This window comes from Aethalodelphis obliquidens, unplaced genomic scaffold (assembly GCF_003676395.1).
Source record: "Aethalodelphis obliquidens isolate GAN/ISIS:26980383/991018 unplaced genomic scaffold, ASM367639v1 scaffold46, whole genome shotgun sequence".
In the NCBI taxonomy this organism is placed as follows: domain Eukaryota; kingdom Metazoa; phylum Chordata; class Mammalia; order Artiodactyla; family Delphinidae; genus Aethalodelphis; species Aethalodelphis obliquidens.
In genome coordinates, this window is record NW_020837990.1 from 4,952,300 (window position 1) to 4,965,971 (window position 13,672).

The 13,672-nt window shown below is 55.8% G+C and overlaps 1 protein-coding gene across 9 annotated transcripts in view; it reads left to right on the top strand.

The window, feature by feature from the left end:
- The window catches only part of NECTIN1 (nectin cell adhesion molecule 1), a 90,533-nt gene that overhangs the window by 45,149 nt on the left and 31,712 nt on the right, over positions 1-13,672 (top strand). For 3 of the 9 annotated variants that reach the window (XM_027082044.1, XM_027082040.1, XM_027082042.1), the window contains exons 2-5: positions 6,615-6,965; positions 7,498-7,800; positions 8,226-8,343; positions 9,775-9,926. In XM_027082044.1, coding sequence (XP_026937845.1) covers positions 6,615-6,965; positions 7,498-7,800; positions 8,226-8,343; positions 9,775-9,926 — 924 coding nt within the window. Of the gene's footprint in view, positions 1-6,084; positions 6,309-6,614; positions 6,966-7,497; positions 7,801-8,225; positions 8,344-9,774; positions 9,927-10,470; positions 11,336-12,030; positions 12,181-13,672 lie in introns of those variants that run through there. The other 6 variants (XM_027082041.1, XM_027082039.1, XM_027082043.1 and 3 more) reach the window with 5 other exon arrangements.

Here is a 13,672-nt window from a genome sequence, read left to right on the forward strand (position 1 = left end):
AAAAAAAAGAACCCCTCTGCCAAGGACACAGGTCTCAGTGGATCTCTTCACCCTCACTCCCTACCACCCTGGCTTTTTCCTGCTCTGTACATAGCAGCCTCCTGCAGGTGCCCCCAGCCTTGGCTCCCAAAAGTCCCTGTTTCTGACCTTGCACCTGACACGTAGTCACTGGACTCCAATGTGGGCTCCAGCCCTGGCCCCCAGCCCCTTGACCCACCTGCCCGCCAAGCCCCGCACAGGTAGCCCGCAGGCACTGTGGCTGCACTATTGTAACTGGTATTTTTGTGCCATTTCTCCACAGGAGCAATGGAGGCACTGAGATTACACAGGAGGGACACCACCCAGAATGAGACCCTGGAGCGTTAGATTGAGAACCTGAGTCTATTTTTTTTAATTAATTTATTTATTTATCTTTGGCTGTGTTGGGTCTTTGTTGCTGTGTGCAGGCTTTCTCTAGTTGCGGCGAGTGGGGGCCAGTCTTCATTGCGGTGCGCGGGCTTCTCATTGTCGTGGCTTCTTTTGTTGCGGAACACGGGATCCAGGCACACAGGCTTCAGTGGTTGTGGCACATGGGCTCAGTAGTTGTGGCTCTCGGGCTGTAGAGCTCAGGCTCAGTAGTTGTGGTGCATGGGCTTAGGTGCTCCACGGCATGTGGGATCTTCCCGGACCAGGGCTCGAACCTGTGTCCCCTGTACAGTAGAAAACATGCTAAACACACATGCCAGGAAAAAAAAAGCATACAGATTCATGTTATATGCAGTTGGGCAATGAATAGACGTGTCAGCTAAGTAGGAGGAGTCCAGAAGGACTTCCTGGAAGAGGGGGACTAGAAGCACACATAGAGTGCCTAGTACTGCGTAGGTGCTCGATAAATATTTGTGGGTTTTTTTGTTTGTTTTTCTTTTTTGCGGTACGCAGGCCTCTCACTGCTGTAGCCTGTCCCATTGCGGAGCACAGGCTCCGGACGCGCAGGCTCAGCGGCCATGGCTCATGGGCCCAGCCGCTCTGCAGCACGTGGGATCCTCCTGGACCGGGGCACGAACCCGCGTCCCCTGCATCGGCAGGCGGACTCTCAACCACTGCGCCACCAGGGAAGCCCTCGATAAATATTTGTTGAATGAAGTTCCGGGAAGGGAGGCCTCCTGCTTCATAAATGAGAAATGATGATGAGGATGATGGTGATTGTGATGGTGATGATGGTGTTGATGGTGATGTTGATGGTGGTGATGATGATGATAGCAACTAACATTTACTGAGCATTTAATTTTGTGCTAAGTGCTGTCCTCGAGTTTCACATTTACTCGTTTAATCATTACAACAACTTTTACAATAGGTATTATTATAATCCCCATTTTACAGATGTGCTTCCTCAGTGCAAACTGAGGCACAGAGAGGTTAAGGCATTTGCCCAAATTTTCACAGCTCGTAGGTGACGGAGGGGGCATGCAAACCCACACTGTCTGGCTCTTCACAACCCACCATACTACCTTCTCTTCAGAGGGTGGGAGGAGCTTGGGCAAGGTAGGGGAGACATAAGCATCAGTTTTCGGGCTGTCAGGGCTGGAGTGCTTGGTGGAGAGGCACGGACCAGCCGAGGAGAGGGGCTGTGTGGTCTCCCAGGGGACTCCCCTGCAGTGCACCCCTTCTCTCAGGCCTTCCAAAAAAGGCTTACAATGCACAGAGGAGGGCCCTTCTCCTGGGTCCCCGCCCTCAACTAGCCCTTTCTCACTTTTCAGTGGCGCCTGCAGCAGTCTGACCCTGGCTGTCAGAGCCACTGGGGTAGAGTGTGCCCCGCTCTCTGAAAGCCTCCCGATCTGCCCAATCTAAACAATGAGGGACATACTCCCCTCACCCCCGCATCCCCCAACCAAGACACGTGGATTGGGTTCCGGGTCCCTAAGCCTAAAGTGGGGGGAAAGGTAAGGGAGGGTCTTCAGCCCTTACCAGTCTTCTCAGCCCCTCCCAGTTCCACAACTCTAGGATCCCCGCCCTCATTGACCCCAAACCCCATACTCCAAGCGTTCCCTTATGCCCACCCGCCAGGGTCGCCTCACCGGCCCTGCTAAGAGCAGCGGTTCTAGGTGCTTTCACCAAAAACATTTTTACTGCAGACATTTTGCCACATAACTAATTGGCCTTGAGGCAATTTTGCCATGAAAGAGAAAATAACTGGTTGACAGTTTGGTTTGACAGTTCGGTTTCAACTAGTTGAGATGCGCTAGCGTTTCTTCCAGTTAGTGACGTTACTGATGGCTTTATCAAGCTGACAGAAGATGATGGTTTTCCCCAAGAGTTGGTTTTGTATTTTGAAACACACTAAGTTGGAGGAGAAAGAGGTCAAGGGCCTCAAAGGCACAGAGTTGAGCCTACATTTCCCATAGAACTTTTTGGAAAGTCTATCAATGGACGTAAGACAATGTGCTGAGAGCACACAGCAGTGCAGAGGCTCTCCCGACGCAACACAAAGTTCAGTTATAAACATGCACCCTGGGCTTCCCTGGTGGCACAGTGGTTGAGAGTCCGCCTGTCGATGCAGGGGACACGGGTTCGCGCCCCAGTCCGGGAAGATCCCACATGCTGCGGAGTGGCTGGGCCCGTGAGCCATGGCCGCTGAGCCTGCGCATCCGGAGCCTGTTGCTCCGCAACGGGAAAGGCCACAACAGTGAGAGGCCTGCATACCGCCAAAAAAATAAAAATAAAAATAAAAAAAAATAAAAAACATGCACCCTAGTGTTCGGAAACTGATACCTCTCTGAATGAAGGAAGACATTTTAGCAGAAAAGAAAAAGTTCGATACCAAATGAGGAGACGAATCAACAAATGTATAAAATAATATAAACGAAAGACTTGGAAGACAAGTGCTTACTGCTTAGACAAGTACAACCCACAAAAGAAAATCAGTTCTTTGCACGGTATTGCCATGCATCTACACACATTTTATTTATTTATTTATTTATTTTTAATTTTTGGCTGCATTGTATCTTCATTGCTGTGCACGGGCTTTCTCTGGTTGCAGTGAGCGGGGGCTACTCTTCGTTGCAGTGTGTGGGCTTCTCACTGCGGTGGCTTCTCTTGTTGCAGAGCACGAGCTCTAGGTGCACGGGCTTCAGTAGTTGCAGCACACAGGCTCAGTAGTTGCGGCACGTGGGCCCTAGGGCACACGGGCTTTAGTAGTTGTGGTGCGTGGGCTCAGTAGTTGTGGCACACGGGCTTAGTTGCCCCTCGGCATGTGGGATCTTCCCGGACCAGGGATCGAGCCTGTGTCTCCAGCATCGGCAGGCAGATTCTTAACCACTGCACCACCAGGGAAGTCCCTACACACATTTTAAATTCAAATATTTTATATTTTACAATAAGGTCTTTTTAATTTTGTTACTCATTTCTCCTGTTTCATTATGGCCTTTTTAATGTCCCTCATTTATACTTTATTATTTTATCTTTTTCGGCAAAATTGACTTATGGACAATTAGTTATGCGGCAAGAAATGTGGCAAAGGCATCTGTGGCAAAGATGCTTACAGTGGAAATAGCAGACAAGGCTAACAGTAAGCTGTAGGCAGAGAGGCCCATGTCAGGATGCACCTGCCGGCTCCTTAGAGGTCCTCCCGCCCGCCTGCCCGCTCATCACGGGGGCAGAGGGGCAGGAGCCCAGGGAACCCCCTTAGTGCGCAGTGAGCGGGCACCCAGGCACCTTCCTCGCTGCCCCGCCTGCCATGGGGTTGCTTCTGGGAGAGTCACACAGGAGAGGAGACAGCAGCCTCAACCCCAAAACAGACGTGGGATGGGGAGGGCCACCTCAGCCTGGTGAGGCGCTGATGAGAGGGGGCTTCTGGGGCACCTGAGCCCCTCGCAGAAGCCTCTCCTCCCCACGCCCAGGCCGCAGTCAGCCGTCTCCCCTCCTAGCTCACAGCTCTGCAGAGTGAGGTCACTGCTGAGGACGTGGCGAATGTCAGCCTGTGCTCCAGGCCCTGAACGCTGCCTGTCCCTACATCCCCAGTGGGTGAAAGGAGATGGGGTGGCAGCGGACTTGGTGGGCTGTGTCCCATTGTAGGCCCCACTGTGCCCTGGTACCAATCCCAAGGTAGATCCTGGTGCCCACACCCCTACCCACACCCCCACCGTGGCCCGAGCCTTCCCAACTGGCTTTTCCTGTTCCCGGCTTTGTGTGGTGAAAGTTCCCCAATTATACCCACATTATCTCAGCTGCTGGGCAGCCTCCAGCAGGCTTGGTGAGTAGAGGCTGGGCGTGTTGGAGGGAGCACCCACTTACCCTGCTGGAAGGCCTAGGGCTTAGCCGCTTGCCAACTGGCCAGTCAGCAGGAGTACTGGGCTTACTGGCCCACTGACTTCACTGTGCGTCTGTGTCTGGGGTGAGGCCACAGCTGGGCTGGGCTGCAGTTCAGGGAATCAGACTGGCCAGAAGGGACCATTGGCATCGTGGAGTCCAGCCTGCTCCCTTACAGGGGAGGAAAAGAGGGCTCGGGAAGGGGAAGTGACCCGCCAAGGTGCCAGGGTGAGCTCAAGACGGAGCCGGGCTAGAAGCCAGCCCTCCTGACCCCCTACTGGGTGTCTCCGGCATGGTTCTCCCACCAGCCCACAGTGTTCTCCACCAGGGACATGTCAGAACCCCCCAGACCGGCCAAGGGGACGGCTGGAGGGGTGGGGTAGTGGTACCCCAGGTGGACCTTGAAGGGCTGTGTGGACGTGAGCGGGCATAGAGGAGGGAACCATCAGGGAAGCTTTCAGAGCGTGGCGAGGGCCTAGCTTGGAGGGCCAAAGATGTACTTATTCAGCAGGCATGTCTTGAGTGCCTACTGTGTGCCAAACACAGGGGATACCGCAGTGCCTGGAGAGACCTGGCCTGTACCTTCTTGAGGGGAGGCGTGGGGGCCAGCATACTTCACTGACCATGGTCTCGGGACCCTTCAGAAGAGTCTGGCCTGCTCACACCTCCATCACGCAGAGGCAGGCATAAGCCCCGAGTTCCTAGTCTGCAACAGCAGACTCCCTTAGTTGGGGGTGGGGGGGGCGCGTTTAGGCCATCCCTCGGGCTCTGGGTCAGTCCAGGGCCTGAAACTGATGTTACTGATGGCACTCAATAAAGTAACTGAGTGAAATAAGAATGGAAGGATGGCTGATGACAGAGCTCAGGAGCGAGCCCACTGGAGTGAATGACTGAGCCAAGTTCAGAGTTAAGGAAAAGCTCAAACAGAAGCCACTTGAGATGGAATAAAGCAAAGTCGGTCGGGAGACTAGAGGGAATTGATTCATTCATTCGATGCCACTGATCACTCCCTCCCTCTTGCAAACCTCTCCTCTCACGGCTTCCGGTGCCATTTGTCTGGCCACAAATATTTACTGAGCACCTACTGTGTGCCAGATAATGGGCTAGGCGCTGGGGCTACAGGGATGGAAAAGACACAGACGCTGCTCTGGAGGAGCTCGCCGTCTGGCAGAGGAGAAGCCAGAGGTGTCAACAACCACATTCCCAGGCAGAAAAGAGCTGTAATAGGGTTGGGAGGATCAGGGAGGCTTCCCAAAGGAGGCGGCCTGAGTGGGATATCCATAGGTGGGAAAGGGGCAGGGCCTTCCAGGGAACGAGAGGAACAGGCCTAGACACGTAGCATCTACGGCTCTGTGCTCCTTGGAGGCTGGGACTGAATCGCTCATTGACGTGACTCCAGTGCTGATAATAGACTCAGAAATTGATACCTAAATGGGAAGAGGGAGAAGGAAACACAGAAATATGGCACGTTCTGAGCAGGGGTCCAGTCTGACCCGGTTGGAAGGCCTCATGTATGGAGAGACGTGGACAGAAAGGCAGGACCCAGGTGATGAGGACGTCAGATGCCAAGTTAAGACATCCAGGCTTGATTGTGAAGGCGAGTTAGAGCCAGAGAGGCGGAGCCTCGTGCAGCCGCCTTGCTGGGTAAGAGGGGCCAAGCCAGTGCACCCCAGGGCCCGGGCCCTCAGCCCTTCCTGAGTGGAGGTGGCCATAATGATGGCCACTGTGGGCCCCGGTGCTCCCCCAGCGCTTCCTGCCTCCTGACACTTTCTCATCCGTCGTACCATTTGGTTCTCCTAGCAACCTGTGAGCTAGAGAGGACTGCATTACCCGCCCCATTTATCAGACGAGGGAACCGAGGCCCAGGAAGGTGAAGCAGCTGGTGGCTCCTCTGCTGAGCCTCTGCTCAAAAAACAGCACATTCAACCCTCCTCAAAAATCAGGGTGTGGACGGTATTTACTGCCATGGAGCGACACTGATGATATATCACTAAGTGAAAAGACAGTTTATGGAACAGATTACGGTACGCTTCTGATTTTGTGTAAAAAAACCGGATGGTTACCTGGATATATAGAGAAGAATGTAAAAGAGAACACTTCCTATCAGATGATCAGTGATATGTCTGAGTGGTGGGATCACGGGTTGTTGTCGTTTTCTTCTCAGTATATTTTAGTATTGCCCACAACAGTGTTTCTATAACGAGCAATTACTATTTTAGAGTCAGAATTTTTAAAATAATGACTACTGGAAAATAGAAGACCAGTGCACAGGGAGTTGGGGCGGGGGCTGTGGCTGTCCCTGAACCCCCTCTGCCATCTCCCTCGACCAGGCGCCCACACCCAGGTGGTCCAGGTGAACGACTCCATGTACGGTTTCATCGGCACGGACGTGGTGCTGCACTGCAGCTTCGCCAACCCGCTGCCCGGCGTGAAGATCACCCAGGTCACGTGGCAGAAGGCCACCAATGGCTCCAAGCAGAACGTGGCCATCTACAACCCGGCCATGGGCGTCTCGGTGCTGGCCCCCTACCGCGAGCGCGTGGAGTTCCTACGGCCCTCCTTCACAGATGGTACCATTCGCCTTTCCCGCCTGGAGCTGGAGGACGAGGGCGTCTACATCTGCGAGTTTGCCACCTTCCCTGCTGGCAATCGAGAGAGCCAGCTCAACCTCACAGTGATGGGTAAGCTGACCGGACCACTCCTCCCTGCTTGGGTCGGGCCTGTGGCCTGGGGGCTTGGCCACCTTCAGTGGCCCCAGATGCGCTCCTTGGGTCGGCACGTGCTCTGGGCTTGGCACCTCTGGCCTCTTCTCACCAGGCTGTCTCAGTTCACTAGGGATGGGGGCTGGGCCTTCGCTGTGGACAGAGCTGAGGATCAGTATTCAGGTTGGAGCCCCACCGTGGGGCACTTCCCAGGTGGCCAGGAAGCAGGCAGACGCCATGGTAAGGGAGAGTGCCTCCTGAGCACAGCAGGACTCCAAGAAGACTTCCATGTGACAAAAGGGGATACAAAGACTAGAGCAGGAAGGCTGCGGGTTAGACCCGAAGAGGTCCCTGTGAGAAGTGCTGGGAAGGGCTTCGGTGAAGCGTAGCTGACAGGCATGGACGGCCAGGGTGACCTGAAGCAAGGCCTGGCAGGTACCTGCCCTCCTGGCCTGTGTGTCCTTGATGAGGCAACAGAGCCAGACTCATGGCTGTCTCTGGTTCCCCGCAGCCAAACCCACCAACTGGATAGAGGGCGCCCAGGCAGTGCTTCGAGCCAGGAAGGGGCAGGATGACAAGATCCTGGTGGCCACCTGCACCTCGGCCAATGGGAAGCCTCCCAGTGTGGTGTCCTGGGAAACGCGGCTGAAGGGTGAGGCGGAGTACCAGGAGATCCGGAACCCCAATGGCACGGTGACCGTCATCAGCCGCTACCGCCTGGTGCCCAGCCGGGAAGCCCACCAGCAGTCCCTTGCCTGCATCGTCAACTACCACATGGACCGCTTCCGGGAAAGCCTCACCCTCAATGTGCAGTGTGAGCGGGGCAGAGTGTCGGGGGGCTGGGTCTCCCGGGGTGGGGCAGGCGCCCTGGTCCCCTCACACCACCCCCACCCTCGCCAGCCCTCCCTCCTTCGCTTCTCACCTCTCATCACTCTCCCCACCCCTCCTTCCCTCACCCCCTTATCCTTCCTCTTTTCCTTCCTCCTCCCTCTCTCTTTCTGGGGGTTCTTCGTCCTCCCCTCCTCTTCCCCCTTTGCCCACCCTCTCTTTCCCCCTTCCTCATTCCCCTGCTGTTTCTGCTCCGAGGGTCCGTGACCTCCACCCTCCCTGTCATTCTACCCCCTCTTCCTGCTGTTTCCATGTCACTTCCCCTTCCATCCCCTCCCCATCAGAGCCTCCCTCACCCAAGTTCTGCTCTCCTGACCTCACCCTTTTCAAACATCACCTCTTGTCCCACAGACGAGCCCGAGGTGACCATCGAGGGGTTTGATGGGAACTGGTACCTGCAGCGGATGGATGTGAAGCTCAAGTGCAAAGCTGATGCCAACCCCCCAGCCACCGAGTACCACTGGACCACGTAAGTGCTGCGGGGCTGGCTGGTCGCTTTGCCAGGAACCTTGCTGGTCACAGGGAGGCCCACCCACCCCACCTCCAGAAACCTTGGGCAGAGAGGAAATGAAGGTCTAGGCTCAGGTGCTCGGTGAGAAGGGGAGAGGGGCCATGAGAGACACGCACACACACGCACACATACAGCCCCTTGTTTGACAGCATCAGGGTCCGTGGGACAAACCATTCTGCCAGGGGGGCTTCCCTTGTGATCTGCCTTCCTTCTGCTCCCTAATAAAGAATGCTGTGGTGATTCAGTTTGAGTCACTCCCACCCCAGCCCCCACTATTTATTTTTATCGAGATGTCCCCAGGGAAGCTGGCTTTCTGGAGGATCCCAGATCTTTCTTTGTTCCTTTTCCTTCTCTCCAACACCCCCAGATTCTCAGGGAAGAGGCAGCAGTCAGCCCAGAATGCCTGTGTTCATAGAGTGCTCGTCCCAAGGCCCATCCTCCCATTCTTGGCTTCGTGGTCTTTGGGCCTGGACCTCAAAGGGTCTAGTCTCACTCCACCCCGAGCCAGCTCTGATGGCCTGAGCCAAGGTTCCTCCCAGAGAAGAGCTGGATGGGACACACAGAAAGCAGAAAGACAGGGGCGTGGGGAAGCTAGGAAGCAGGTTGACATGGGTGGCCAGAATACGGCTGCCCAGATCGTGTCTACGTTCTTTTTCTAGGGAGTAGAAGGCACTGACGTACCTTAACTGTTTGTTACCATCCACTTCCTGGAACCAGAAGTAGTTCCGGAGGTGCGAGTGGGCAGGGCTCTGCTTGCCAAGTTCAGCTCCGGGTCCAACAGAATAATAGTTTTGTGGCATGAAGGATCAGGAGGAAGGAAAAGGTCTCCTGTGTTCAGGAACCTTCTAGGACTCTCCCCCTGTGAAAAAGACCTGTGACATGCCCAGCAAGAAAATGAGCCGGTGAGATGGAACATAATTCCTAAACGTGGGTCACATCTCGTTACCTGAGTAACTTGTTAAAATTCTAGGCAGTGACCCCAGTGCTGCAGCTTTAGTAGATTTGGGGTTAGGACCCCAGACTATTAACCAGCTACCCAGGAAACCAAGGAACCAGTGTGGTGGAAAGAGCACTGTGCCGAGAGTCCAGAGCTCTGGCTAGAGCTCCAATTGTCACTTTCTAGCTCTGTTTCCTTGGCCTTGAACCTTGTTTCTCTTCTGTTAAGTGGAACCAGTATCTGCCTGTCCTGTCTGCATGTCAGTGCTGTGATGAGCAAATGTGAAACACTGAATGATTGTTGTTTTTGATTGTTTTTACCCCTTCCGAGACAGATGCTGCCTAGTAACTCAGCCAAAGGGCTGACGGTGTTGAAGTCAGGTGGGTGACACAGGGGCAGCTTCTCGGGGCTGGAGAGTCATAACCCTCTGCCTTGTCTCCCAATCCCTGCAGGCTGAATGGCTCCCTCCCCAAGGGTGTGGAGGCCCAGAACAGAACTCTCTTCTTCAGGGGACCTATCAACTACAGCCTGGCAGGAACCTACGTCTGTGAGGCCACCAACCCCATCGGCACCCGCTCGGGCCAGGTGGAGGTCAATATCACAGGTAGGAAGCTGCCCCCTTCCCTGCCACTCCCCGCCTCTCTGCGCCCACCGCCTCCTCCACTGCCAGCATCTACCGCCTATGGGCTGTGTCACTGTAGGAAATTTGCGTCTCCTCTCCCTGCTTCTCTGGTTCTCCCTTGAGCTCTAGCCACTGGTCTTGCTTTGCTTTTCTCTTTCCTCTCTGAAGGTTGTGTGTGAGACAGGGTGACCCCCCCCCGCCCCCGCCAGTCAGAGAGGGGCGGGAGGGAGGCTCCAGGAGAGAGGGAGGAAGTGCTGTTTACAGCAATGCTGTTTTGGGGGTGGGCGTGGTTAGAGCCTGCCCATGGGTCTGCACACCTGTGATGCTGCCTTGGTGGGGTGGACTTGTGGGAGGAGCTCATCTCCTCCGAGCTTTGCTCCTGCAGTTCAGGAAACCTGCGTGGGCTGGAGGGCGAGGCTTACCTCAAGCAAAGATACAGAGGGAAAGCCAGGCTAGAGCCCAAAGCCATGGTGGTGTGTGTGCCCTGCAACTGAATTGCTATTTTCCCTGCATTTTTCTCTCTCAGGGCAGATGGGAGGGAGACTCAGCCTCCTGACCTCTTAGAGCAAAGGGAACACAGGGGCTGGGATGTTCTGGGGGAGACATCACATGGAACGTGAAAGGAGCATGGGCTTCCGTGTCAGACAGCTGGACAAGCCGTCATCTGTAAAACGGGCACAGTATGACATGCCTTGAAGGCTTGTCGTCAGAATTTATATAACGTAGGCCAAGCACCTAGTACAGACCAGTGTGTCAATAAATGGCTCGTGTTATTATCTTGTCTCTGTCATTATCATTATTAATGGAAAGATCAAAACAAGCCAACAGAGGGATAAAGTACCATCACAACTTCGCAACCAGGGTGTCTTTAACCCTGTATCTGAGCTAGTTCCAGGGTGAGAAAGTGACAGAAAGACCCTCCTAGGACAGGAAGTGACATCATGCTGCTACTGAGCTGGACAGGAAGTGACCTCAGAGAGATGTTGAGCTAGGTTCAGGGATACTGGATGTTGGCCGGCGGTTCCTGGCTCCAGGCACAGAGCTTGGGCAAGTCCTGAGGATTCACTAGCTCTGAGCCTGTTTCTCAGAAGTGGGAGCCCTCACCTGTGGGTACATTCAAGGCACAGCTGCTGATAAAACAGCCCGAAGCTGTCCGAGGGCTGCACCCACCTGTCCTCGGGGCTGTTCTGTCACCTCTGTCACCAGGGTTGGAAGGAGATGGAGTCACTTGTCACTTGCTCTTTTCTTCAACTCCCTGCTCTGGGCTCTCGGACTGGCTAAGGTGGTAGAAATGTCAGAGGGAACACACAGTTTTCAAGGCATGAGCCCACTGTGTCCCCCTTTGCCTGGCAAAGCGATAGAGCTCTTCTTTTCTACTTAACCCCCACCCCCTAAAAAAAAGAAATGTCAGAGGTGGAGCCTGGGGAAAGCTGAGACAGCCCCTCCCCCACTCTAGGGTCTGGGCGTTCCCGTAAGTTGGCAAGGATGGTAAGGCCAGTGTCACACACCTCTCGCCCCCTGGAGAAAGTCTGAGCAAAGCTCCGTAAGAGCCTCCTGGGCGCCTGAGCTCTGGCCATGTGGCACATGAGCGTGAACAGTGTCATAAGGGAGCGTGACCACCTGGGGGGATGGGGGTCATGTGAGGGACAGCACAGACTTGGCCTGAATGTGTTCACATACTGGCTCTTCCTGGCTGTGTGGCCTTCACCGCTCTGAGCCTCAGTTTCCTAGTCTGTAATACAGAGATCAGCATACTTACCTCAGGCTTCTTTTGATCACGCCAAGTCCGTATACCACGGCCTAGCACACAGCATGGACTTCCTGCATGGGAATACCTTCACCCAGCAGTGGAGCACCAACACCACCGCCGCATCCCCCTCCACCACTCAGGCTCTCTGGGGAAACTGCTGATTGGGAAATCAGGGGCGGAGGCCAAGAAACCCTGGAGCAATGACCTCCCATTGATCCCACTGCCCAGCACGAGCGGACCGGCCAGAGGCCCACGAAGCTTACAGGGCTAAGTGGTGCTGCCCTACCCCAGAGGCAGGGCCGGGACAGGAAAGTCAGGGCCTCCCTTCTCCCAAAGCCCAGGAGAATGCAGGACCACCGTGAGCGCAGGACTGCTCAGCAGGCAGCCACAGCAGGTCCAGGAGCAGGGAGGAAGGAAAGGGAGCAACTTCCCAGGCCCAGGCTGGGAAAAGAGAGGAAAGGAAGGTAGGGAAACCAGCGTGGAGGTGAGCCAGCTCCTTGGGCGTGTTTGCTCCAGTGGTGCCCTCAGTGGGATCTGTGGTCAGGCCTAGGTGGCCTTGCGGGGAAGGTGGGCCGGGGCCGCGCAGGGCTCCAGCTGGAAGAGGTATGCAGCGTGTCCTTGCGTGCTCCCCAAATACAGAGCGGGATGGGGCTGGTCACCAAAGCCACACACATGGGTGGTGAGAAGGGCCTTGCGTAAGGGGACTCTGTCGTTGACAGCCCAGTTAGGCAGGAGCCAGGGAAGTGTGATGCTCCCTGAATCATCGATGGGCCCAGGAGCTGTTTCACTGGCCGTCCCGAGGGAAGGTCTCTCAGCCCCCTCAGGAAGACTCAGCCAGGCGGCCTGAACCTTTTCAGAGCTGTTCGCTCTGTTCACTCTCGTGCTCACGGGCAGCCGCCGACCCCACCAGCCTTCCTCCCGCATCGGCTGGTCTCCGGGGGGCACAGCCATGCCCTGTGCTCCAGGCCCCGCTGGTCTGGAGGGAATGCATGAACGAGATGGATAAGTGGAAATTTAATTTTTCATTCTGGCCGTCGTACAGGTAATAGCTTTGCCCTGGGCGCATCTGGTGAGGGAAATGAAGAGCAGAGCAGAGGAAGGCGTGCAGCAGGGTGCGTGCCAGAGACACACGTGTGTGCAGGGCACACCTGCACAGGCAACTTGGGCACAGGCTCCTTGGGATCACAGATCCCGGAGGAGATGGCCTTTGAGTTGTTCCTCGAAGGATGAGTGGTGGGTGAGCCGCGGCGATGGAGGAAGTGTGTGGGAGCAGAGTGGCTGGGGCCGAGGGGGCGGGGACAGAGGGAGCAGAGCTTCCTCTCTGTTGGCCACGGGCGCCCTCCGAAAGCAGCAGCGTGGCAAGGAGGGTGGTCGAGACTGAGCGCCTGGGAGGCTGCGTGGATAGCACCTGGGGGACCAGTAAGGGGCTGTATGTACAAGGAGTGTTTTTCTAGAGGAAAACGACAGGTCCAGGCTGTGCCCGTGCGACTGACAGCAGAAGAGACAAACCCACCGGAATTTGCGGATACACTTCACGGGGCCCGGGCCCGCAGAGAAGCCCATTTCCCAGGGGCGGTTTCATGGGGTTGGCCCCTAGTCACAAAACAAACCTGTGAGCTCCCCTCCGTCCTCCCTCTGGGGGCAACGCTGAGGACGGGGAGGGCTGCGAGGGTATGGCCTTGACCAGACGAAAGAGGGCAAAGAAGGCAGCATCTGTCCCTGGGACTGGGTTTGTCCAGAGAAGAGTGTCCAGGGCACTCCCAGGAGCCAGGCAGGAAGGCCACCGGGGTGCAGGGTGTCCCCAGTTTCCATTTCCAGCGCTGAGCCGGCTCAGCCACCGGGGGTGAAGGCAACAGGGTCTGCGCTTCAGGCCGGGAGTTCTTCAGACCAAGGGCTGGTGGGGCTTGGAGGTCCATCTAGAAGGGAGGGCTATGTGAGCCTGCGAGCGTGCGTGCCCGGGCGTGCGTGTGGGCGTGTG